Raw genomic sequence first — 27,651 nt, forward strand, 5'->3', positions numbered from 1 at the left:
TTTTGTGTAAAAGAACCTATATATATTGTTGTAAAGAAGAAATTTTGCTGCGAGGACAATTTATTTTGGAATTAAGATGGATTATTCCTGAAGGCTCAGCTCAAAAGGTGTTTCAATAAAACAACAATTTTTTTGTTTATTAAAAATTTTATAAATATTTTGGGATAAGACAAGAGATAATATATTGAGGTACTTTCCCAATTATGATGAACAAAATTACATAATGACATATGTATATTAATGGTAAGTAATTTCTTTAAAATTTTGATGTTTTAGAATTTTTCGAAAATCCAGGAATCTTAAGGGATAAGACAATGGATGATAGATTAAGGTATATACCCAATTGTGATGAACAAAATTACCATTTCAGTCCAAGAGTACTTCACCCTAATGACATGTCTTAATGCTAAATATTTCTGGCAACAAACACTTTTAAAGCTGTTATCAAATCGGTTTTTTAGTATAGCTTTGAAACCGCTTAATATTAATATCCGCTGGAATAGAACCAGTTCTCAGCAATACTGAAAAAAAATGTATAACATCGTAATACAGACAATGTTCCACAAATATTAAAATTAAAAAATAAGGTTTAATACCAGTTTTGTAAATCCGTGCCTTTGGCATTTCGGGTTTAAAAAAACTGACTTTAATCTTATTTTTTAAATTTTAATATCCACGGAAAACTTTCTACAATACGATGCGATAAAATACTATTCTTTGTTGTTTCGTATAGGATATATTATTCCTAAACTGAGCTGGGCTGACTTTACAAAGTGTTAACATAATTTATTTCAAACGTTTTACATTTTATTTCAAATAATCCAAATTGTGGCCTCAAAATACTATACCTATAGACAATTTAGTAGTAAGGTTTGTCCGATAAGATATCGATGACAAGCTCGAATTTTTTTGAATGAACAAATAAAATTAATATCGTGGTATATTTTTTTTTATCTTGGTATGGTGGAGTTAACCTTCCCCAAGATATTTATAAATCTTCAAATGACCTATAAAAAGCTTTATTGGAAAGGAGAACCATATCGGTTTAGCGGTTAGCGAGATTCTTGGCTATTCAAATACATCCTGTTACTTTTATTTAGGGATTTCTTTGCTTACTTTTATCACAATAGATCATTCCAAAGAATAATTGCCTAAAAAAATAAAAATATTTACCTTCGGTTTGAGTGATAATACTTGTTGTACTTTCATTCAGGGGTGGTGGGATAAGTAAATGATAGCATTTTCTAATTCGTTGGCTTAACAACTTTAGGGACTTTTATTGAATTTTGATTGGTTGGTTAATCAAGTTGAATGTCCAAACGTTTCAACCACTAGTTGTAATCTACATAAGAGTTATTTTTGTGTATCATTTTGGGATGTATACATCAATTTATAGGCCTTTGTCTTATCCCTTTAGAAGTTGACATAAAATCGATGTAAATATCAAGCAATTAGGATAATTTAATAGTTTCAATCAGCGTTGCGTAGCCGTTTGACTTTGGTGCGGCTCCGGTTCCGTCTCCGACCTAAAATCAAGAAAAACTTGACATTTTTTTTTGCCCCACGTCTATTTTTGTCTTTTGAAGGGTTTAAAAGTTCAATTTTTGATAAAAATGGACTTGAAAACTTAAAAAGGGCATTTGCACATGACAAAACAGAGTTACCAAATTATAATTTATAATAAATATCTTTATTTATCTAGTCCAGAGCCGGAGCCGGTTTTTAACGAAAATTACGGCTCCGTCTCCAGCAAAATATGGCGGCTCCACGGCTCCCAGCTCCGGCTCCGGCTCCGCAACAATGGTTTCAATGAATCAGTGACTATCTTTATTATATGACAGACTAAGTTCCACAGTGGCTTTATACAGAGGTGGTGATAGAATAGAACCTCAAAACAAAACGCTTACAATAACTTGTATATCATCTATAGAATAAACAATGTTGGATGTTGCACCAGATTTTCATGTACTATGATAAAGCAAAACTCACAGCTGGCTAAAATAACGATACACCCCATCCTCCCTAATAATGACATCAATATTAGCAACCTAAATAGACGACTAAATTTTATCCTGTCAATATATTCACATATATCCTATATCCATTATAGAATACAATTTTTAAGCCATATTATTCATCCCTTAATTTATACGTTGGTCTCGCCCTTGTCAGCTGAGTTTGAATTTCCGATTGTGTACATAGTTTCCTCAATATTTACTACTAGCCAAAAAAGCTTAAAACTTCCAAAAAATTCAAAATTTGATAAATTAAAATTTTGAATGTATAATGTAAAAATTGTTTATACATTATATCGCTTTTCCCTTTGACCAAAGTAGCTGAAAATAGGTTTTGCAATATTTGGGTTATCTGCTGTACAGTGTGCAACTTCGGAAATTAGGAAAGAAATAGGTAATCAATTTTCAGTTGATCCTTGCCCTTGAAGAAAGTTATTTGAAGATAAGTTGTTGTACACTTGACGCTAATCTAATCATAATAACTTAACAAGTTCACCATCATACCCAAGATTAAACATGGATTTATTTTGAAGACATGTAATTTCATGTTTTTTTTGGGGGGGGGGATTTTGAACAATATCTTTCATGAATTATGCAGGTTAGGTTTAATTCTCTATGTAAAGATGAACTGGCTCTAAAGAAGGTGTATCAACTATTTTTTTTATAGCTAGCCGGTTCTTTTAGTAAGTAGTAGATGTAAAATTTTTCATAGAATTCAGATATGCAATCGGTTTTTTTGTAGACCTCTTATTTTTTAAGTAATTTAAGTTTTAAAAAAAAAAATTAAGTCGATTTTAAGGTACTAAAATGCAACAAAAAAAAGAAAGAAAATGGTCATTATGAACAAAAATAGTAAGATATTTAATTTGACACCTTACTTTTTCAATTCTGTCAGGTAATTATTGAAAAAATTGATTTTTTTAAACCCACGAGAATAAAAACTTTGAAATTAATTTTATTATTTCACAGGTAAAAAAATATGGGTTCATATATACCTTTAGAATCAGAAAAATATTACGAATTCATTGTAAGCAAAATTGAAAAAAAAGTTTACAATATAGTATATAAACTACAATAAAAGGAATTATATGAAAATATCATATTATATTGTACAGGCAACGTCTTAATTCTTGAATTGAGTATAAAAATGGGAAGGGGGTAAAGAGGGGGTAAAAAAGGGAAGACGATAGTGTTGCCTGAACAAAAAATCTAATTGGCCATTTGTTTATTTTTTTATTTTTTTACTTTTTTTCAATTTTGCTTACAATGGATTCGTAATATTTTTCTGATTCTAAAGGTATATATGAACCCATGTTTTTTATGTCTGTTTGAGAAAATATTTAGGTCTAAAGTTTTTATTAAACCGAGGTTAAAAAAATAGATTTTTTCAATAATTACTCAACAGAATTTTAAAAGTAAGGTGTCAAATTAAAGATCTTACTATTTTTGTTCTTACTGGCCATTTTCTTCTTTTATTTTGTTGCGTTTTAGTACCTTAAAACCGACTTAATTATTTTTTTAAAAAACTTAAATTACTTAAAAAATAAGAGGTCTACAAAAAAACCGATTGCATATCTGAATTCTATGAAAAATTTTACATCTACTACTTACTAAAAGAACCGGCTAGCTATAAAAAAAAAAGTTGATACACCTTCTTTAGAATATTTTCGCCCAAAAAAATCTACTTCTTATTTTTAAGTTAAATATTGACAATTATTTATGTAGGCTTTAGTGTAATGGGACAAAGTCACTCAAAAATCAGCCATGTGACCTCATAAAAATGTTCAAATGTTAATGGTAACGATTAAAAGCTTGCCATAGACGTCCAAGGGGGGGGGGTAATGGGGTGATTACCCCCCCCCCCAAATAAAAAAGCTAGGACGCCCCTGCTTGCCTTGTGTGTCTTAGCTACATGAAATATTCATATTCACTTTTATTTCTCTAAAAACGGTGTGCTGGCATGACATGTACGTTTAGTCGTTTGGCAGCTAGCAGCCTTTAAAGATTACAAATTTTGGAGATAATCGTCACCAGAAAAATTTTACCGTGAACCGCACTTGATCCAAAAAGTTTAAAAGCAACCCAAGACTAGAATTTAAAAATAAAATATACTAAAACCATTCTAATACCTATGTGAAGCTTCAGAAGGTAGAACTGAATCATTTTATTGGTTAGCGGAATTCTTAACGGATAAACAAACTTGCTGCGCCCCTAGCATCTAAGGGCATACATCTATTAAAGTGGAACATAAAGTTTGACTACTATCATTCAAGGAAACTAAAATAGCTTAAAACCAACCTGAGAACTATATGAAGATTCCTTAGAATGGATACAAGTCGATTTAGAGGTTAGCATATCTCAACGTACAAAACAAAACAAAAACAACTATTACTTTATATGATAGGATGAAATATAATCTTTGACAAAGTATAATATTACATGAAGCCAATACAAAACAAACATATTTAGATAGTAAACATAGAATAATAAGTAATAGAATAGTTAGAATATATACTTCTAGCCTTAATAATAAGTTGTAATTATTGGAACTACCATAAGACAAGTAGGTACATTTCCTGAAGACCCCGAGACAGATAGATAGACGGAGAGACAGACAGACATAGTTCTACTTTGTATTATAGATATCCTTTAATATAAAAGAATTAGCTTTTTGGTTGACCTTTAAGAAAATAGAATAAGTATAATTGCCTATATTATTCTATGTTATCAGAGCAACACTAAATGAAATTGATAGTTTAAAAGCAACTTAGCTAGATAGATAGTTAGATGGATAGAAGATAGATAGTTAGATAGATAGATAGAATACGAGGAAGTAATTTAATGAATAAAAACAAGGACTATTCTGTACATAAGTAGCAGAGTATCAGTAAGCCGTACAAAAATTAATACAACAAGATACAGTAAGTAAAGAGATATATACAGGAAAAACTGCAATTTCTTTCAATAGGACAAAAAAATACCCTTGTCCAAGTTTAAATAAATTGAAGTCAACTCAAAAAAATTACGTCATACGATATAAATGACCAATTAGAGGCCATGGAAATGATGGGCGAAGATAAGATAAAAATGTAATCAAATTTTAGAAAAAGTGCACTATAATGATATAAAACAAAAATACATGTGGTATTGTGTCAAATGCTTTTTACATGTCATAAAAATATAATGCAGCACTTTTCAATAATGTTTGTACATCAATTATATAAAAAAAAAATATTCAAAAAATGAATGACATTTTTAGTAATGTTTATACACTTTCGAAGCCATACTGGAAAAACAATTCCTGAAGCTATGTTAAGCTTACCTCAAATTGGAGAACTAAATCGGTTTAGTGGTTAGCGAGATCTTAATGGACAAACAATAAACTTTCCAACTCAAATTCAGCATAAAAAATTTGTTAATTTTCATTTCATATAAATTTTAATATATATAATTGAGACGTTGTTTTGTTGCATATAAAAACTGGATAATTTTTGCAGTACCAGTAACTTTAATCTAAATGCAGAGCCATTAGAGTTAGACTAGAGCTTTTTGTTTACAGTTCGGAAAGGGCGAAAATTCAAAAATTAAAAAAAAAATTTTAAGTATTAAAATGTATTAGTTAGAGAAAATCTTAAAGGAATTAAAACAAAAAATAAAATAAAAAATAATTTCTCCTGGGAGTGGCCTTAAATAAAAGCTTTCTGTAAAAGTGACCCATATGTGACCAGAGATAAATTGTAAAAAAACTTTTTTGGCTCACTGCCTCACTAACATAGTGAGGCAAAATTATCCCCTCTAAATTTTTAGCTGGATTCACTGATTTTAGTGAGGAAGTAAGCCAAAAAGTTTTTAAAGAATTCACCTCCGGATACAGAAAGAAAATCACCTAATAATTAAGGATTATTAATAGTTATTTATCGCATCGTAATATAGACAGCTTTCCGCGGATATTCTAATGAAAAATTTATAAGTTTTAATTTTATGATTTTTATTTTAATATTTGTGGGAAATTGTCTGTAATACGATGCTATACATGAATTTTCAGTATGGCGGAGAATCGGATATCAATCAGTTTTGAAGTCATACTGTAAATGTTGATATTTGATATTTGGTAGTTATTTGTCTAATATCTACAATCTACATGCAGTGGTAGATATAAATTCTTGAAGTAAATACTGGTGCATAATAATTAAACAATAGGTACCAAGTTTTATATATGCCTAGATAGATAGATGGATAGCAAGTTTTTATCTATGACTTTATAGATAGATAGGTGTTCGAGGAAATATTCATAAGCAAATTTAGAATTAAGCAATCCTATCATATAAAGTAGAAAGCTTTTTAAATTTTCAGTCTGTAGTGAAGGATCTCACTAACCACTGAACCGATATGGTTTTCTTTTACATTGATCTTCTTATTGCTCCTGGGGAAATTTATAACTATTATATGGGTGGATACAAGCCCATCCCCATTTTTTTCGGGGGAGGGGGGATTTCACATTAACCATTATAAAGTAATTTATACAAAAGCCGGGTATAGTCCCTTTCGTGGCAACGCTTCTTAAGGGGTGATTCTTCGTTTTTTTCACAGTGGCTTTTCTCCTATTTCTAGCATCTACAGGTGGCTTTAACCCTGCGGGGCCAATTGCCTAACCCTGTGGGGCAATCACCTAACCCAATATAACCTAACCTAACCTAAAATAACCTAGCAAAGGCCATTTTAAAAATACGACGAATCGCCCCTCAAGGGGCGTTGCCACGAAAGTGACTATTCCCCAAAAGCCAAATAAAGTGGATCGATATTTGTTCGTCTGTCTGTCCGTCGGTACGTCAAACTTAAGATCTTGCCGTTTAATGGGCTCTGCCTTTCAGGGAATCTAACTTTTAAAAATCCCTAGAGGCTAGAGGCGAAGTAAGTATATTATACTTAAATAAGAAAAATAAATCAGAGAACTATTAATAAAAAATATTGAAAGTATGAAAAAACCTTAAAAATGAGTAATTTTCAAAAGTTTTAGTAAAATAGTGCAAAATATGACTAAAAATATGAAACTTTGCAGGGATCTAAAGGGATAAGACAATGGCCGATAAATTAATATACATTCCAAAGATAATACACAAAATTACCCCTTCTTTAGATTTCAATTAGTGATTGAAACGTTTGGACACTTCATGAACCAACCATTCAAAAATCAATGAAAGTCCCTAAAGTTGTTGAGCTAACGATTAAGAACACGTTATTATAAAACTTTGGGGACTAGTGTAATAAATACTCCAATGTCCCCTCCCTCCCTGGAAAGTATATGCACATAAGCAGGGGCGTCCAAACTTTTTATTTTGGGGGGGGTAAAAATTTTTTAGGGGGGGGGGGGAATTCGTGTTTGGGGGGGGTAAAATGGCGCGCGAAGCGCGCCGCAAATTTTTTTTACCCCCCCCAAAATTTTTACCCCGGGAGTAAAATTTGCTTGGGCTGAAATCTGTTGGCAGGGGTAAATTTAGTTTACCCCCCCCAAAATTTACCCCCGGGGTAAAATTTTGGGGGGGGATAATTTAAATTTTATTAAATATATAGTATTAAAAATGCGCGCGAAGCGCGCAAAAATTTTTTTATTAGAGATTTTTTATTTTGGGGGGGGTATTTACCCCCCAAAAATTGTTTGGGGGGGGTAAATACCCCCTCCTAAATGGTTGGGGGTGCCTACGGCACCCCCAGGGTAGGGGTAAATTTTGAATGGGGGGGGGGTAATCGCCCCATTACCCCCCCCCCTTGGACGCCTATGCACATAAGTACAACATAGAAAAGTTATAAAGTGATGCAATAATCAGTTAGTTAAGGATAGAACAAAAGACAAAAATAAATTTTTCTCCAATTATTTATGTTTAACTGTCAACATCATTTGTACTGAGCTGGATCTTCAAATGTTTTATAGCAGTGGCTGTGGCTCACCTTCGGCCCACCACCGGACCACCTCTGGATCGCCCCGATCTGGCGCACCACTAAAATGATTTAAAGATCCAGCTCAGATGTATATCACAGAGGTGGGGACCTTTTTCCTCTGCTAGCAAATTGCTTTCTGCTCTTTTGTAAAAATTAGGGTGTGTTAAAATTTCCGACGCTATTGGCTGATATTCAAAGACCCAATTAAAATTTGTCACACGGTCCTAAACCTGTGGACATATAGTTATTTAACCCATTCTCCCTCTATTCTCATACTTTAATATGTACTTGTATAGATTTCTCTAGTTCTAAATCTAATATATTGAAATGAATGCCAAATGGTATTTATGTACTTTTAGTTTGTCTAGAAAGTACAAAAGTACTTTTAGTAACAAAAATCTACTCTATAATTCACTCTGTCTCTCTGACCGTCCGTCATAAGTCCGTAACACTACGTTATTGATGAGATTTACTCGGCTGCTATTTACAATTATATATATATATATATATTACTTCTTGAAAATGGATGTATTGTAGAATATAATTAAAAAAATAGATATCATGACAGGGGAAAATTGTCGTCAATTTGGCTTGCTTACATGGATTTATGGTTCATGTTATTGGTCAGTTAGTTCATCCAGTAGGAGGGGGGGGGATGGGTTGAAGGGGGAAATCGTCATTTAGCCTGCTGCGTGGTTCACTTTAATAGAGAACATGACAATCTGCTGTAAAATCCAAGTTATAATATATCCATTTTCATGAACATTTCGTGATTTTCTATCATTCGCCTTTCTTCCATGATCTTTCTTTTTCTTTATGACCACTGAACATTTGCTCTATATGTGTAATTCTCTTTGTCCGTATGTCCATCCATTTTCGTGCTTCGCCACTTATGGATGTTGTCATCCTTGATTTATTTAATTTTTATAAAAAAGAATGAATATTTAATGTTTAATTGAAATCTGAATAAAATTTGAAGTTGTGTATATTTAGTATATTTCATGTATAATGCAGTAAAACTAAATTAATTAAGTTGTAAGAAAAAAAAGAAAATGAAGTTTGTTTGTTTGATTTAACGTTTGTTTTAACAGGTTCAGTGCCATTTGTTTCAGTTGTTTTTTTTTTAAAGCGAAGTTTTTTTATAACTAGGCTTAGCTCTTTTCGTTAATTAGCATGTTAGAATTGTCGATTTCAAACTGTGCATGCTGATTCCTATAGTACTTAGTAATTAGAAAGCGTAGCAACACTATTACAACTAACAGAATGTCTGTGCGTCAATTTTAAACATATTGGTTTTTAACTTTTTTAAGAGTAAATTTTTATGTGATATAATTATTCTATTGATCTTATTTTTGGCATACTGATTCCTAGGACAACAAAGTACAATTTTATAAGCGAAGCATCTCTATATTTAGGTCCTTAAAATGTAAGTATGTCCTTAAACATTGTCCTATATTTAAGTAGTTTTTAAACAAATTTACTTTAAATTTTGTAACGACTTACATACGTTTATATTCTGATTATTCAGTTATTATACTCTACAAGTGTAAATGTCCGTTTGTCCTACCGTTTCAGAGCTTTGCTTTTATGAATGATGTCATCCTTGTTAAAGTTGCATACTGAAACATAATCTTATATTGATCATTTGAAAAATATTTTCGTTCCGTCAACATGGTTTCCCTCAGGGGAAATAACCTTTATGACCCGAAAAGTACAACAATAAGAAACAATGTAGACTTCTGCTAAACCTTATAATGGTTTAGCAGTCCGACAACAACAAATTTGTGGATAGTTGGGTCTTACCGAGGACTCTAGGGGCACTTTAGGAAGGAAGAAAGTCGACCCCCTTCCCCACTTTCAATAAAAGTTTTATGTAGAAAATTGTATGGGTTTGTCAGTTATTTTTCTAGGGACATTATCTTTTGAGGGTGGTCTTACACTCCCAAAAATAGTTATAAATCTTCCCAGAACCTATGAGAAGCCTCGCTGTAAAAGAGTAATAAATTGGTCTAGCAGTAAGCGAGATTCTTTGGTACAATAATAGTTATTTCTCGCATCTTCGGCACCTCGGGGCTAAAAAAAACTAGTTTTAATCTCATAATTGTACTTTCTATATCCGCGGAAAGCTGGATATAATACGATGCTAGACATAGTTTTTTCGTATGGATGAGAACCGGTTCCTATCCACCGGATTCGAATGAAAACAATGAAACAATGAAAACAAACATCTCGTTACTTCTATATAAGCAATCTGAAAAATTTAAATTAATTTCTCGTATTCATTCGAATCCGGTGGATAGGAACCGATTCTCATCCATACGAAAAAACTATGTCTAGCACCGTATTATAACCAGTTTTCTACGAATATAAAAATGTACAATCATAAGATTAAAACCAGTTTTTTTTAGCCCGTGCCTTCGGCATCTCGGGGCTAAAAAAACTGGTTTTAATCTTATAATTGTACTTTTAATATCCGCGGAAAGCCGTTTATAATACGATGCGAGAAATAACTATTAGTTTTAGGATCTTCAAAATTATCTAATTCTTTTTTTTACAGGGTCTTCCAATCCGTGAGTTTGACGAGGCGATGCTGCGGTCCGACGGGAGCCTGTTGCTGGACAACTACGGGGTGGCCACAGGACTATACGCGGACCATATCCAGAACTGGTACACACACTTTCCCAGGGAACAGGTATGCTACAACTAGTATCCAGAACTGGTACACACACTTTCCCAGGGAACAGGTATGCTACAACTAGTATCCAGAACTGGTACACACACTTTCCCAGGGAACAGGTATGCTTCACTTAGTATCCAGAACTGGTACACACACTTTCCCAGGGAACAGGTATGCTACACTTAGTATCTAGAACTGGTACACACACTTTCCCAGGGAACAGGTATGCTACAATTAGTATCCAGAACTGGTACACACACTTTCCCAGGGAACAGGTATGCTACAACTAGTATCCAGAACTGGTACACACACTTTCCCAGGGAACAGGTATGCTACACTTAGTATCCAGAACTGGTACGCACACTTTCCAAGGGAACAGGTATGCTACAACTAGTATCCAGCTTTTCATAGATATTAAAGTGAAAATTTATATTATTAAAACCAGTTTTGTTAGCACCGAGGAGACAAAGACCCGAGGTTCAAAACTGGTATCATAAGTTTTTATTTTATTTTAATATCCGTGGAAAATTGTCTATGTATGTTTTTTAGTATGGCTGATAAGCAGTTCTAATCCAGCGAATATTAATCGGTTTAAAGGCCATACTGGAAAATAGAAATATAATTTATCTTTCTCTCCAGACAAAAGTTAAATCTCATTAGGACAAAATATTTTTTTCATTTTTCTCAGAGAGGATAATTAGAAATAGAAGAAATGGATCTAGTTTAGATTTAAGATATTTAATGCTCTTATAGGAATCATAATGTTAAGTTTGAATAAGATAGGATAATTCTAACATGTCTTAATAAACGTAACAAAAATTTATGAGGACCTAAACTGAAATAGTTTTTATCGCATCGTATTAGAGATAGCTTACCGCGGATATAAAGATTAAAAATTTTAAGATTCAAATCAGTTTTGTCAGCCCTAAGGGGCCGGCGGCCTGGGCTAACAAAGCGAGATTAATTTTAGAATTTTTAATTTGATATTCATTGAAAATTGTAATAGAGCTGGAAAAATTGTCATTTGTAATGCATGCCCCTTCCCTTTTGGTACATCTGAGATTAATGAATATAGAATATACGTGGATATTATGACAGGGGAAAAATTTATGTAAATTTTGGTTGCTAACATTGTGCTAAATTATTGGTCAATTTATCCAGTAGGAGGAGGGGAGATAAGGATGCAGGGGGGTCGTTATTTTAGCCCGCTGCGCGTTTTACTTTATAAGAGAAAATAAAAATCTGGTTTAACATCCAAGTAATAATATATCCATCGGTACGTGTGAGATTAGAGATTCTAAACGGATTGTAAAATGTGTAAATTAACTTCTCATCTCTCTCTTCTCAAAAATTCTAAATTAACATTTTCATTGTGATTTTGGTAAACCAATGGATATATTATTACTTGGATGTTGCACCAGATTTTCATGTTTTCTAATAAAGTGACACTTGTAACGGGCTAAAATAACGATAAATAGCTATTATTATCCTTAATTTTTTTTAGATTTTCCTGGCAAATGGTGACAGATTAATAAGAGCTCCTTGGCAGGTAAACATTGTATTTGCGAGCAAATGGTATTCCATAAATTATCCTAATCTTACCCCCCCCCCCTCAAAACAACAAACATAAAAGCCTTTTTTTAGTAGCGAAGCTACTCTATAATTTGAAATGTCCGTCTGTCCGTCTGTCCGTCTGTCCGTATGTCCGTAAGTCCGTATGTCCGTATGTCCGTCTTAGTTTGGGGGAAACGTGATTTTCTCGGCTCCTATAAATGATAAAAGCTGAAATTTTTTTACAACATTCCCATTATTAAAGAGCACAATTAACTATAAAACATCAATGGCAGTAGGACCGCTTTTTAGCAGGTTTTAGGCTATTTTTGTATTTTTCACATTTTTCTCCATATCTTTGGTGTTTATGGTCCGATTTCCAAAATTTTTTCAGTTATAATATCAAAATAAAATTTCCTGTCGTTTTAAGAAAACAACTATGACGGTCAGACTGCCTTTAAGCAGGTTTTAGGCTACTTTTGTATTTTTTACATTTTTCTCTGTAACTTTGGTATTTACGGCCCGATTTCCAAAGTTTTTCAGTTATAGATATCAAAATTAAATTTCCTTTCGTTTCAATAAAACATCAATGGCGGTCAGACTGCCTTTTTGCAGGTTTTTGGCTATTTTTATATTTTTCACATTTTTCCTCATATCTTTGGTGTTTATGGTCCGTTTTTTTATTTTTGTTGTTAAAAATATCAAAATTAAATTTCCCGTTATTTTGAGCATCCAGTATGTAATTTACTTTGCCCGTTAGTCTGTTTGTCAAATTAAAAACAAATGTTGAAAAGGTTTCGTGATTTTTTCCTAATATACATGCTTTTGACAACTAATATCTAAATTCTTATTTAATTGTTTGTGCTTCGCTACTTATGGATGTTGTCATCCTTGTTAATGTTCATTTACTAACCTATTTCTTAACCCCTTGAATTTTTAGTCTTATCCTATTTAAATGGTAGGAATTGTGTTTCCCTTCCCGCCTAATACCCTTAATCCTTCCTTACACTATTACTTAACTTTCCTAAAAATTGAAAACTATATAGGTCTTGCCGTTTAAGAAACCTTTTGATTACATTAAAAGAATAGCGAGTACATGAGCTATGTGTAACTCTCCCCTCAGGGCAAGGACCCTTTCTCGATTTTGTGTTGGGTTTGAAATTAGATGTCTCGATTATACATCTATACTTGTGCATTTATTACATTTTGGGACAACAAACACACACTATTACTTTATATCTTTCTAAACCGTTAAATAAACCTTTATTTTTTTAAGGAGTTGAACAAGATAGAAACCTTCTTGAATCTGAATCACTCAATCACCAAGAATGATTTCTATTTTAATGCTACCAGGGTAAGTATATATTTTCCAGTATGGCTTCGAAACCGATTAATATCCGCTGGATAAGACCCGGTTCTCAGCCAAATTGAAAAATAATATATTACATCGTATTAGAGACCGTTTTGCACATATATTAAAAGATAAAAAATAATACAGTTTTGTTGGCACGGGCTTTCGGCCCCTAGGGGAAACAAAACTAGTTTGATTCTTATAAAAATTCGATTTAAAAAATATATTTCTAATTCGGAACTGCGCTACTTTTTAGATAATTATCCTAGTTTATTTACATAAAAATATTAAAATAATTTCAAAGGAATATTAATGGAATATTTTAGAAGATTTAAAATAGCTTTCAAAATAATCCTTTTGATATTAAACGTAATATCATCTCTTTTAATCCACAAATTTTCAAATTAGAAATTTCTATTTCTATAATTTTGCGAATTTTATAAGAATAGATAAAAGTAAAAATCTTTCAAAGAAGTTGTATCAACTTTTTCACTTTTTATTTAAGATAGCTAGCCGGCTCTTTTAGTAAGTAGTAGATGTAAAATTTTTCATAGAATTCAGATATGCAATCGGTTTTTTTGTAGACCTCTTATTTTTTAAGTAATTTAAGTTTTAAAAAAAAATAATTAAGTCGGTTTTAAGGTACTAAAACGCAACAAAATAAAAGAAGAAAATGGCCAGTATGAACAAAAATAGTAAGATCTTTAATTTGACACCTTACTTTTAAAATTCTGTTAAGTAATTATTGAAAAAATCTATTTTGTTAACCTCGGATTAATCAAAACTTTGAAATTTAAAATGTCCTCTCACAGGCATAAAAAGTATGTGTTCATATATACTTTTAGAATGAGAAAAATGATACGAATCTATTCTAAGCAAAATTGAAAAACTTTTATAAAACTAAAATAAAAAATATAAGTTCATTTTAAGAATCATAATTTTCGGATTTAAAGGGTGAGCTTGAATAAAACCTGAACAAAACCTAAACAAAAGACAATGCAATGTAGCAGATATTTTTTAAACACAAGAAACAATAATGTATTTTTAACTGCATTGTTTTGAAGTTTATAAACAGACTGATGCATATTTGTTCATAATTTTTCATTCTTTTCATGTTCTGTAATATCACTATATTTATTGTAGTATCTATTGTATATATTGTATGAACGTTCTCCTTTTTTTTGGCAATTCTATTGGTTAACTTTATAGGTTAAGCTTCGCGATTCGTCAATTTTCGCAATTTGTGATTGGCTAGTTTAGTAGTTACAATTCTTAAAATAAACTTTTTATTTTTTTTATTTTTTATTACAATTTTTTAAAACTTTTTCAATTTCGCTTAGAATGGATTCGTAATATTTTTCTGATTCTAAAGGTATATATGAACCCATATTTTTTATGTCTGTTTGATAAAATATTTAGGTTTAAAGTTTTTATTAAACCGAGATTAAAAAAATAGATTTTTTCAATAATTACTCAACAGAATTTTAAAAGTAAGGTGTCAAATTGAAGATCTTACTATTTTTGTTCATACTGGCCATTTTCTTCTTTTATTTTGTTGCGTTTTAGTACCTTAAAACCGACTTAATTATTTTTTTTAAAAACTTAAATTACTTAAAAAATAAGAGGTCTACAAAAAAACCGATTGCATATCTGAATTCTATGAAAAATTTTACATCTACTACTTACTAAAAGAGCCGGCTAGCTATCTTAAATAAAAAGTGAAAAAGTTGATACACCTTCTTTCAAATGTTTTTAAAATGATCAATTTAATAAAAAAATTGCCCTACCCCCTCCCCTCTTATTCAATTTATTACAAAATTTGGGTATTGGGATTCAGTCACTTTAGGGAAAGCAGCTGATTTGGTGTTACCAGTAATCAATGTCAAAGTTTTGGTAGGTTATTAAAAAAGCTCCGTATATAAGTTGTAAAAAATGTGATTTAAAAACTATTGCAAGGAGGGGGATTTTGTGCTCAATGTGGTACTTTGAGGGAAAACGCAAATTTTTTTCTCGTATTCATTCGAATCCGGTGGATAGGAACCGGTTCTCATCCATACGAAAAAACTATGTCTAGCATCGTATTATATCCAGCTTTCTACGAATATAGAAATGTACAATCATAAGATTAAAACTAGTTTTTTTAACCGGTGACTTCGTCACCTCAAGGCTAAAAAAACTAGTTTTAATCTCATAATTGTACATTCTATATCCGCGGAAAGCCGTTTATAATACGATGCGAGAAATAACTATTCTCGTATTCATTCGAATCCGGTGGATAGGAACCGGTTCTCATCCATACGAAAAAACTATGTCTAGCATCGGCACCTCGGGGGTAAAAAAACTGGTTTTAATCTTATAATTGTACATTCTTCTATATCCGCGGAAAGCCGTTTATAATACGATGAAAGATATAACTAATATATATTTTCAGGGTTTTCATTGTATGATAGTGAAGGGGGTGAGGAAATGTTTATCCAAGAGCAAGGGCAGACCTCATGTCACGGTGAAAACAGACACAGTGGCCAAACTTAGGGAGTTCTATAAACCCCATAATTACAGGTATAGATAGATAGATAGATAGATAGATAGATAGATAGATAGATAGATAGATAGATAGCGCTAGATAGATAGATAGATAGATAGATAGATAGATAGATAGATAGATAGATAGATAGATAGATAGATAGATAGATAGATAGATAGATAGATAGATAGATAGATAGATAGATAGATAGATAGATAGATAGATAGATAGATAGATAGATAGATAGATAGATAGATAGATAGATAGATAGATAGATAGATAGATAGATAGATAGATAGATAGATAGATAGATAGATAGATAGATAGATAGATAGATAGATAGATAGATAGATAGATAGATAGATAGATAGATAGATAGATAGATAGATAGATAGATAGATAGATAGATAGATAGATAGATAGATAGATAGATAGATAGATAGATAGATAGATAGATAGATAGATAGATAGATAGATAGATAGATAGATAGATAGATAGATAGATAGATAGATAGATAGATAGATAGATAGATAGATAGATAGATAGATAGATAGATAGATAGATAGATAGATAGATAGATAGATAGATAGATAGATAGATAGATAGATAGAATACGAGGAAGTGAAACAATGAATATAAACAAGGACAAGAGGTTATGGAGTAAATAGAGTTTATGGGGTGGGGGGGAGGGTTATTAATTTAGCCAGTTACAAGTTTCACTTTATTAGAGTGCATGACAACCTGAGGTGGATTCTTTAAAAAATTTGCCCCACTAATCGCTTAATGGGGCAAAATTGTTTTCGTAAAAAATCCACCAAAATCACATTAAAAATCTACAAAAAATATAATAAAATCTTATGTTAATATTCCTTCTAAGATTTTGTTTAATTTTTGTAGATTTTTAATGTTATTTTGGTGGACTTTTCACGAAAACAATTTTGCCCCACTAAGCGATTAGTGGGGTAATTTTTTTAAAGAATCCACCTCTGGTGTCAGATACAAGTAATAATTAAAAAAATTTTTAGGTTTTACAGTTTGGTTGGCAAAGATTTTGGTTGGCCAGAGGAGTAAAATTTTTAATAAATATTTATCACATCGTTTTATAGACAGCTTTCCGCGGAAGGTAAAATATCAAATGATAAGATTAATAATAGTTTTGCTAGGCTGAAGGCCCGGGCTAACAAACTGGTATTAATGTTAGGATTTTTATTTTAATCTTAGTAGAAAATTGTCTGTAATCCGATGCTATACACGATTTTTCAGTATGGCCAAGAGCCAGTTCTAATCCAGCGGATATTAATCGGTTTCGAAGCCATACTGAAATAAATAATATTAACTACATTATTCTTCATTATTACCTGATATTAAACATACTTTATGTCCAACAAAAATAAAGTTATTTACTTGATTTAACAGTGGAAAATAATATTTTTGTTGGTCTTACCGTATGACTCAAATATAATGTATAGTAAATTTGCTTCAATCAACGATTAAATTTTAATTAATTTAAATGTTTTATATATATTTTTTTTATAAAATGCAATATTCAATTTAAATTAGTTTTAAAATGTAATTTTAATATTTCTATGTTAAATTTTAAAATTTTTATCATGTTTTGATTTTTTTCTAATTATTACAGTTAAAATTTTATCTATATGTTATGTTTTAAATTTTATTGTCAATTTATTGAAGTGAATTATCGGTGATGGAGAAATTGAACCCGAAAAAAAACTGTGTTTGCTACTAACTTTTCCAAGCAGATTTTGCCCAATATTAAGTTATCATAATCTTATTATATAATAGTTATTTCTCGCATCGTATTATAAACGGCTTTCCGCGGATATAGAATGTACAATTATAAGATTAAAACTAGTTTTTTTAGCCCCGAGGTGCCGGAGGCACCGGCTAAAAAAACTGGTTTAAATCTTATGATTGTACATTTTTATATTCGTTGAAAGCTGGATATAATACGATGCTAGACATAGTTTTTTCGTATGGATGAGAACCGGTTCCTATCCACCGGATTCGAATGAATACAAGAAAGTAGTTTTTTGGGGCTCTTCCGTTAAGATCTCTCTAACCATTGTGTTCTCAAATTATGGAAAGTTTCACATAGGTCCTTGGATGGTTTTAAGGTATTTTTATCTTTAAATTGAAGTCTTTAGATGGTTTCAGAATTTTTTCTGCCCCCTTCCACCTCCTACGGATACAAACTCCTAGGGTCGCAGCCGCTAGTTTAATAAATCAAGAAAATACCAAAATTAACCAATATAAGGTGGGGGCAAAAGTGATTCTATTCGGGTGCCTTATCCCCGTCTACGATAATAGTTATTTATCGCATTTAATTGAAGACAGCTTTCCGCAGATGTCAATATGAACTAGTTTTGTTAGAACCAAGGGGCCGAAGTTCCGGGCCAACAAAACTGGTATTAATTTTATGATTTTCATTCCCGGAAAATTGTCTGCAATATAATGCAGTACATGATTTTTCAGTATGGCTGAAACCAGGTTATAATCCAGTGGATATTAATCGGTTTCCAAGCTATCATGTAAAAGAATTCTAACGCACAATCATTATTTCTTAATTATGCATATCTATTAAACATATTAATCATATGAGCATGGCTACTCGTAACTCATTTTATCATAATGTATTTTTAAACCATATCAAGTTGTATTAGCTACATAAGTATTTACTCTTAATTTCCAGAGACCAAAAGGGATAAGACAATGGACGATAAATTGATGTACATCCCCAATTACTCCCTTCTGTAGATCATTGGTCGAATAGTTTGAACGCTACCGCTAGTTTGTACCACCCAATCAAGATTTTAGGTTGTGTAATTTAAAGAATCTATTAGTTAAGATAAAGATGATTAAAGTACCTCCAGAGATTATGACGTCATACGATAGAATAGCCGATGACAGAGCCAGCATACACTGTTATTGACCAATAATGGTAAAAAATTATGCTGGCCTCTCGTTGGTTATTTCATCGTATGACGTCATAATCTGTGGAGGGACTTTATTTATCTTATTTAAGATACAAAGGGGTGATGACCCCCAATTTTTTGACAAGATTCAGTGGTTTAAAGGAGGGGATTTTAGGGGCTTGACAACATCCCCCTAGGATAATACATTGATTAAGACGTTCTTTTCTTTTGGCCCCCGCCCCAAAAACTCGTACCTCCGTAGCAAATATGCACGCCACTGGGGGGGGGGGGGGATTGGGCTATTTTTTACTCTAGTCCCTATAAAGTTTTTTAATAACTTTTACTTACTTATTCGTTGGCTTAACAACTTTGTGGACTTTTGTTGAATTTTGATTGGTCGGTGCATTAAGTTAAGTGTCCAAACGTTTCAACCACTAATTGTAATCTGTAAAAAGGGATAATTTGTTTATCTTCATTGGAGTTGTACATCAATATATCATGGCGGTCATATTATAATTAATGCTATTAAATTTTGAAAAGTTTTATGTTAATATAATAACTGCACATATGATTGAAAGGGTTTTTGATCTAAAAATCTTAATTCTATTTTTAAATATGATGTAAAATTAAACAATCTCTAAATAGCTAACTGTAACTTAACAAAATCTTTAAAATTTGCTTTATTTGCTTTTAAATTTTTTTAATGTTATTTTTTGTATAAAATGTATTTTTGTGTTGTGTTGGCATTTTATTATTTCTTCATATTCAACATAATTAGTTTTGTGAAATTTATGAAAAGTCATATTTATACCTAAAATTTTTGGAGAAAGGTAACCACCTTTCAAATGAAATTAGGGAAACATTCTACTAGAAGTATGACTCTAAATCCGATCCATATTCGCTGGATTAAAACCGGTTTAGAGCCACACTGGAAATAATGATTATCGTATCGTATTAAAGACAGTTTTATTATGACGATAGCGTTCTTCGTTCAAAGAAGTTTTACAAGGGTTCTGAGATTATTTCAGACTATCAAATTTTTAATAAAGTCTTGGGATGGTTTTATGCTATTTTTCTTCTATAGCTCCAACTTTGAAAATAGAGCCTTTAGGTGCTAGGGGCGTAGCAACTAGCAAAAAATATATTACGTTGCAATAATTATTTTTCAGTTTGGCTAAAACTGGTTTTAATCCAGCGGATAAGAACATTGTAGAGATTTCTTAGGGTAGGACACAAAAAAATAGCTCCCTCTACTAAATTTATAAAAGTACCAATTTTAATCATACAATTTAAGTCAAAAATTAAATATTGAATTTTGAAGAAAAAGTGATCTTTGAAATGTAAAAAAAAAGAATAAGTTTGTTTGATCTTTTCAAAGAATAATATTCTTAAAAACTTTTGTATTTATCTTTGAACAAGAACAGTTGTGTCCATATAAAGCTATAGATAAAGAGAGGGGTAGGTTTCTGGTAAAATCCGTAAAGGTTATGTGTTATAAGTTAAAAACAGTAGTAGAACGATAAAAAATTTTGTTCACTTTAAAAAAAAAAATTGTCTATAGTTCTTTTCAATAAGAAATACACATATTTAGTGAATATTATCGTTCTACTACTATTTTTAAGCCTTAAACCACACACCTTTACGGATTCTACCAGAAACCTACCCCTCTTTTTATTAACATTCCATGTTTTAAATATGAACACAAGTGTCAATTGCAAACTGAAGGTATACTTAAGAATTAAGGATAAAAAGTGGTTCTAGAGAAACAAAAATAATATCTAGAGAGGGTTGGGACATTAGACTGTAAATTACACTGGTACCCAATAATTTATAGCCACATTTTCTTATTTGTTAGCTTAACTTTGGGTACTTGATATTGATTATTTGAAACCATACTAATAGTGTCCAAACTTTTCAACCAACAATTTTAATCTGCCAAAATAGTAATTTTGTTTTAACATCAACGGGCATGTACATCAATTTATCGTCCATTGTCTTATCCCTTACATCCTTGTATAATAACCAATTAATGTGAATTTTTGTAGTGTATTTAAAGTGAATTGAATTAATTATTTCTTATCAATTAATTATAATTCTATGTTTTTTTCAACTTTATGCAATTCTAAATTTTTTTATATATAAATGTAATAAAGGAAATGTCTCGTTAAACTTAGGAACATTGACAATGATTTTACAAAATAATTATACAGAACAAAATATCTTTAATTAAAGGGGAAAAACTAAAGTTTTATGATAACGTTTTTATTTTATTGATTGGCTCAACAATTTTGGGGTCTTTTATTGATTGGTTTATTAAGCTGAGTGTCCAAACGTTTCAACCACTAATTGTAATCTACAGAACAGATTTTTGTGTAACATAATTAGGGATATAGATAAATTTATCAGCCATTGTCTTATCCCTACTTATACATTGATTTATTTTATAATAATTGTCTGTGTCTCTATTTAAATTTAAATCGGCAGAATAGCTTAAATAGCCACCGGACCAATTTGTAACCCTTCCTCCCATATTATTTTTTAAACTCTGTGTTTAATGATCCATTCATTAGCATAGCAATGTAAATATGTATTTTCTAGTATGGCTTCGAAACCGATCAATATCCGCAGGATTTTAACCTGTTCTCGGCCATACTGAAAAATCATGTATAGCATCAAATTACTGACCATTTTCCACGACTATTACATAGAAATATAAAGTTCATAAAATTAATTTAACTTTTTAAAGCCTTTAGTCCCGCAGGGCTAACAAAACTGGTTTTGAAATCCACGGAAAGCTGTCTTTAATACGATGCGACAAATAACTGTTCTCTTGTATTTAAACTTAGACGGGTGGTTTTATTTTTAAGGTCCAATGGCCATTTAAGAGATTTTGCCCTTGAATATCTAGTCCTATATTCTCTGTGATCAAATTTTCTTGTATTAATATAATTATAAAAATTATCATATTATTATCATTATTAAGTGTTTTTGCAGAAATTATAATGTATTATAAAGTATCAAAATAAAATAAAATTTACATCAGGTTTATGTTTTTATTTTGTGTAGCATAGCTACTCTATATTTTACTTAAACATGTATAAAATACAGTTTGTTATAAATGTACATACTTCATATTTAAGCCTGAGAAATACTATACTGATATCGTACACATAATAATTTTAAAAATCTTCAACTAAAAATAAAATTCTTCAATGTCATTAATTGGCGTCAAAGTGTCAAAAATCACCATGTTCAATTTTAAATTTTTTCATAAACTTTAGAGTTGCTACGCTTCAAAATCATAACTTGGTATTGGGGTTTAAAATAGATACAACGATTCGCTTTTAGGGATACTATCAACCTTGAGGTGGATTCTTTAAAAAAATTTGCCTAACTAATTGCTTATTGAGGCAAAATTGTTTTCGTGAAAAATCCACCAAAATCACATTAAACATCTACAAAAATTAAACAAAATCATATGCTAATAACCCTTCTATGATTTTGTTTAATTTTTGTAGATTTTTAATGTGATTTTGGTGGATTTTTCACAATAACAATTTTGCCCCACTAAGCGATAAGTGTGGCAAATTTTTTAAAAGAATCAATCGTTCTCTATAAATCTCTCTCTTTCCCAGGGAGTAAGGGAGGGGACAATGGGCAGTTAATTCAATTTTATAGTTGTGACCCTTTAAGGTTGAAAACCCAGATATTTCCAGATAAAACAAGTATTTGCAATATAGCAACCTTTAGTGGAAATTTTTGACTTTTTGAATTGTTTTTAATTCGAAATGCACCATCCTTAAACTGATGCTTTACTACAAGCCTTTGATTCTAGAGATCAAAACCCTTGTTTACAATTCATTTCCATAATTGTTATTATTTAAACTTCGGAAAATTAAGGAAATATACCATTTTACTTTTACAACATCTTTTACCCAAATTTTTTTATTGTATTTATTAAAAAGCTTTGACATGAAAAAGCCTTTAAATAATTATATTACAAAACTTACTAAAACAATTACCTTCCTACAGAACTTTTAACTCAAGTTATTTCATTTAACGAAATAAAAATGAGATACCTTGCGTCAAAATTGCATACTACATAAACAAAATAGTTGAGAACATAGGTACATCTTAATTTTAAAGATCTTAAGGTTTAAGTAACATATCTTAGGATAACTGGTAGCTGCGCTCCTAGCATCCAGGACAGAAAAATAAAATAACACCATCTTGAGATTTTAATGATAAACAAACCTTGAACAACTCAGGACTTCGTGAATTTTCCCTAAAATTTTGAAACTAATCGGATCATTAATTACAGAAATATTAAGCTAAAGACAAAAAACTTTTGCCTTTACATTAAATCAATAAGAAACATCTAACATGTCTAGAGTAACGAAAAGAGCTAACCGTTACGGACGTACAAATGTGCGGGACCTAATTATAGGAAGGCTTTGCTCATAATAACTAATAATCTTAATATAATTTCTTTCTACAACGCACTAATAGGAATGAATTAACATTAAACAAGAATTAGATATAAAAAATGTAATGATTCAATTTACAAAATAATTTTCAAAATCAAAATATTCTGTCTGCTTGTTATTGTTTATCTTTTTGTTGACGCGCTAGTTTGCCGCGAGATTATGCATGATTTTACGTGACGTCATTCATAATTGGTCCCCAAGATTGATTAGAAACAGCTAAATTCTTGCATGTTCCCTTTAAGCCAGTCTCCAAAGTCTGAGACTCCTAAAAATTGAATATTCGATCCATTGTCCCCTCCCTTACTCCCTGCTCTTTCCTCAGCTAAAGTACAAACATAAGATGTTTTATTTGATGTACTTGATTTATACCTCAAGTGGAATTATACAGGGAGGGAGGGGAAATTAAACTATCTATTAGCTTGTTCCAAAAGTTTTATAATAACTATAATAACGTTTTCTTTCCGTTGGCTAAACAACTTTGGGGACTTTTATTGATTTTTGATTGGTTGGTTTATTTTGTTAAATATCCAAACATTTCAACCACTAGTTATAATCTACAGAATCATCTTTGGGGAGGTGCATCAATTTACAAGCCATTGACTTATCCCTTTAGTTCCCTGAGAATTAGAGAACATTTACATAACAAATATTCATTCACATAATTTCAGTTCAACAGTTGATGTTCTCGGAAGCGTAGCAATTTTCTTTATTTGTGGCTGTCCGTCTGTCTGTCTGGCAGTTGGTAAAATGATGAAGTTGTCGATTTAAGATTTTAGAGGTAAAGATATTTCTCTTTCCTTTACTTCCATAAGTTTGCTTCTTTTTAAGTATTCCTCTCTTCCATCTCACATTACTAAATAGGGTTCCAGGACAAACGCAGGAGTCCCAAACGCAGGAGTGGACAAATGCAGGAGTGTTAAAATATTAATTTAATTAAGTATTTCTATACAGATTAGGTTAGGTTAAGATATGAATGTACAAATAAACCCCCCGCAGGGGTTAGGCATTAAAAAAACTAAAAGATGGTCTAAAATAGGTTAGGTTAAGTGTCCATTCCTGCGTTTGGGACTCCTGCGTTTGTCATAGGACCCTAAATAGACACACAGTAGGACAAAATGATATTTTTAATCATGTAGTGACTTCGCTGAAATTGGACGTAATCGTCGTTGTTAATATTGTGGAAAGGTTAACATTTTACTATGGTGGGTCGATCTCTATCCTCCTTTAGAAAAATAGCCTGGAACCAGCACTGAAATGTAAAATAAAATTTAAATATCCAGGAATGAAAATATTTGCATCCAATACATACGTATAACTATTGGTATAACCCAGGAATCTAAAGGGATAAGACAATGGTCGAAAAATTGATGTATATCCCCAATGATGATACACAAAATTACCCCTTTTGTAGATTACAATTACTGGTTGAAACGTTTGGACACTCGAATCCATGAACCAACCAATCAAAATTCATTAAAAGTTGCTGAGCCAATGAATAAGAAAACTTTATCATAAAACTTTGGGGACTAGTGTAATAAACAGCCCATTGTCCTGTCCCTCCCTGGGTATAATCAATTGTTGGATGTACAGTAATTGTTATCATGTATCATCAATAATCATCGAGTACCTGTTTTTAAAAGCGAAGCTTTTCTATAATTAGGGTTGGCCGTCCGTCCGTTACGAATAGCTTTTTTTCGTTAATTTAGGCATGTTAGAATTGTCCTATCGAGTCCAAACTTTGCAAGGTGATTCCTGTAGTAGGTAGGTACAATTTAGAAAGCGTAGCATATCTATAATAGATCTAGAATGTCCGTACGTTCATTTTAAACGTGTAGACTTTTAAGTTTTTTTAAAAACTAATTTTTATGTGATAAAATTATCCGATTGATCTTATTTCTGAAATACTAATTCCTAAAACGACAAAGTACAATGTTATAAACGAAGCATCTCTATAATCATTCCAAAAAATGTAATGTAAGTATGTCCTTAAACAATATCCTGTATTTAGTCAATTTTTAAATAAATTTACTTAAAATTTTGTTTCGACTTTATACATTTATATTCTGATTTCTCAGTTCTGACACTCTACAAGTGATAATATTTGTTTGTTCTACCGTTTCAGAGCTTCGCTTTTATGGATGTTGTCATCCTTTTTTATGCAGCATTTATTTATATTTTTATTTACATTATTAAGAAGAGGTGTACTTTTTAGATACCTAAAAAAACAATATTTTGGTTTTTGCTATTTTAATATCGAAGCTTTTCTGTATTCAGTGTCAGTCCGTCCATTCCTCCGTCTGTATGTAAGAGTTAGTTTTTTTCGTTAATTTAGACATGTTTAAAATCGATTACAAACTTTGCATAATAACTCCTATAACAGTTAGGTAATATTTACGAATAGTTACAACTCCATAATTGTTCCCAAAAAGTTCGTACGTCCATTTAAACTTTTTGACAATAACGTTTTGGATAATATAAGAAGATGATTAAAGTCCCTCAACAGATTATGATAAGATAGAATAGCCAATGAGAGGCCAGTATACACTGTAATTGACCAATGGTAAAATTTATACTGGCCTCTCATTAGTTATTTTATCGCATGACGTCATAATCTGTTAAGGGACTTTAATCATTTTCTAATATAATCAAAATGTTTAGAGCTTCGCTTGTATGGATGCCGTCATCCTTGTCTTTTATTTATTTTATATTTGTGTATTTTTAACTTTAGTAAAGCGTTTAATGTATTGTGAAAATTTAAGTGGTGATTTAAAATAGTACTTAGTTTTTTTGTCGTTTTTACAGCGAATGTACTCTATAATTCGAAATATCCGTTGCCATCCGTCAGAGAAAACGTTAAGATCCACAGTTTTCTAAGTTTTGATATGAGCGACTAGAAAAAACCTTCCAGATCTAGTGTTGGCTTAAAATTCAGTAAAACTTCCAAAACAACTTAAGAAATGCTCAAAAAAGATCTGGCTAATAATTAGAACATTATCTGTTTAAGATCTGTTTAATTGGTTAAAACATTAGATTAAAACACTAGAGGGGGAAAGGGTTAATAAACTGTATTTCCCTATCCCAATGACCTTTTGCTGACTCTCATTTGGGTCTTTGAAAATCAACCATTGGTGTCGGGAATATTAACACAGCCAAGTAGCAGAAAACGCTTTGCTAGCAGATGAAAAAGGTCATTGGAAAAGGAAGGGAGGTAGTTATTTGTATACCTAGTAGATTACCTCGTACGGGCGGGATTACAGTCCAGGACCTTTTCGACTTGGTGTACTGTCTAGGTCCTGGTCCAGTAATCCAGGAGAACTAAGGATGACTGTTACGCACCCTTCTCTGTCCAAACACCCAAGGATATTAGGTTAAGTACCATCCAACTGTTCATGGTAACGAGTTGCGCCTGTTTTGGGCCAAGGCATTCCCCCTACTCTAACTATTTATGTCGCGCATATGACATAGCAGCAGTAGGAACCATTTTTAACGTCTTTAGTTATGACGCAGTGTCGGCTATTTTGCTATCTAGTTATTTTGTTGTGTTGTTTAACAACTATTTAGCTAATCTAATTCTCTCCAGAAAAGTAAAAGAATAGAGGGGGCATGAGCTTTAAGCAACTCTCCCCTCAGAGTAGGGACCCGATCCAAATTTTGTATTGGGTTTTTGACAGCTAATAGCGTCGGAAATATAAACACAACCCTAAAAATGAAGAAAAAGCAATTTGCTCACAGACGAAAGGATCTCCGCAACTTGTTGTCTGGATTATACATCTATACTTATACATTTATTTTTCACCTCTTAATATTTTGCTAACTCAGTTAAAAGATCTTCTTCTGATATGAGAATTCAAAGAATAAGATATCAAATTACATAAATTCATCTATTTTAATAAATCCAGAAAACAAGAATCAAGAATAAGTTATTTATCGCATAGTATTTTAGATACAGTTTTCCAAGGATATTAAAATTAAAAATTATAAGATTAAATCCGGTTTTGTCAATCCCGAGGGGCCAAAATTGTATGATGTTTATTTTATCATTCGTGCAAATTTTTTTTTAAATTTGCTATACATAATTTTTCAGAATGGCTGAGAACTGGTTCTAATCCAGCGGATATAAATCAGTTTTTAAAAATCATTGTGAGTTTTAAAGTGGTATACATATACTAAAAGAC

At 31.4% G+C, this 27,651-nt stretch overlaps 1 protein-coding gene across 1 annotated transcript in view; it reads left to right on the forward strand.

Moving 5' to 3' along the window:
- Positions 1 to 17,227, forward strand: part of LOC145331972 (heparan sulfate glucosamine 3-O-sulfotransferase 1-like) — a 57,740-nt gene extending 40,513 nt beyond the window's left edge. Inside the window, exons 8-12 of the mRNA XM_080176851.1 lie at positions 10,510 to 10,644; positions 12,134 to 12,178; positions 13,457 to 13,534; positions 15,963 to 16,090; positions 17,082 to 17,227. Coding sequence (XP_080032977.1) covers positions 10,510 to 10,644; positions 12,134 to 12,178; positions 13,457 to 13,534; positions 15,963 to 16,090; positions 17,082 to 17,127 — 432 coding nt within the window. The 3' untranslated portion in view covers positions 17,128 to 17,227. The remainder of the gene's footprint in view (positions 1 to 10,509; positions 10,645 to 12,133; positions 12,179 to 13,456; positions 13,535 to 15,962; positions 16,091 to 17,081) is intronic.
- The last annotated feature ends 10,424 nt before the right edge of the window (positions 17,228 to 27,651 follow it).

This window comes from Acartia tonsa, chromosome 1, assembly GCF_053477335.1.
Source record: "Acartia tonsa isolate MP-2025a chromosome 1, ASM5347733v1, whole genome shotgun sequence".
Taxonomy (NCBI): domain Eukaryota; kingdom Metazoa; phylum Arthropoda; class Copepoda; order Calanoida; family Acartiidae; genus Acartia; species Acartia tonsa.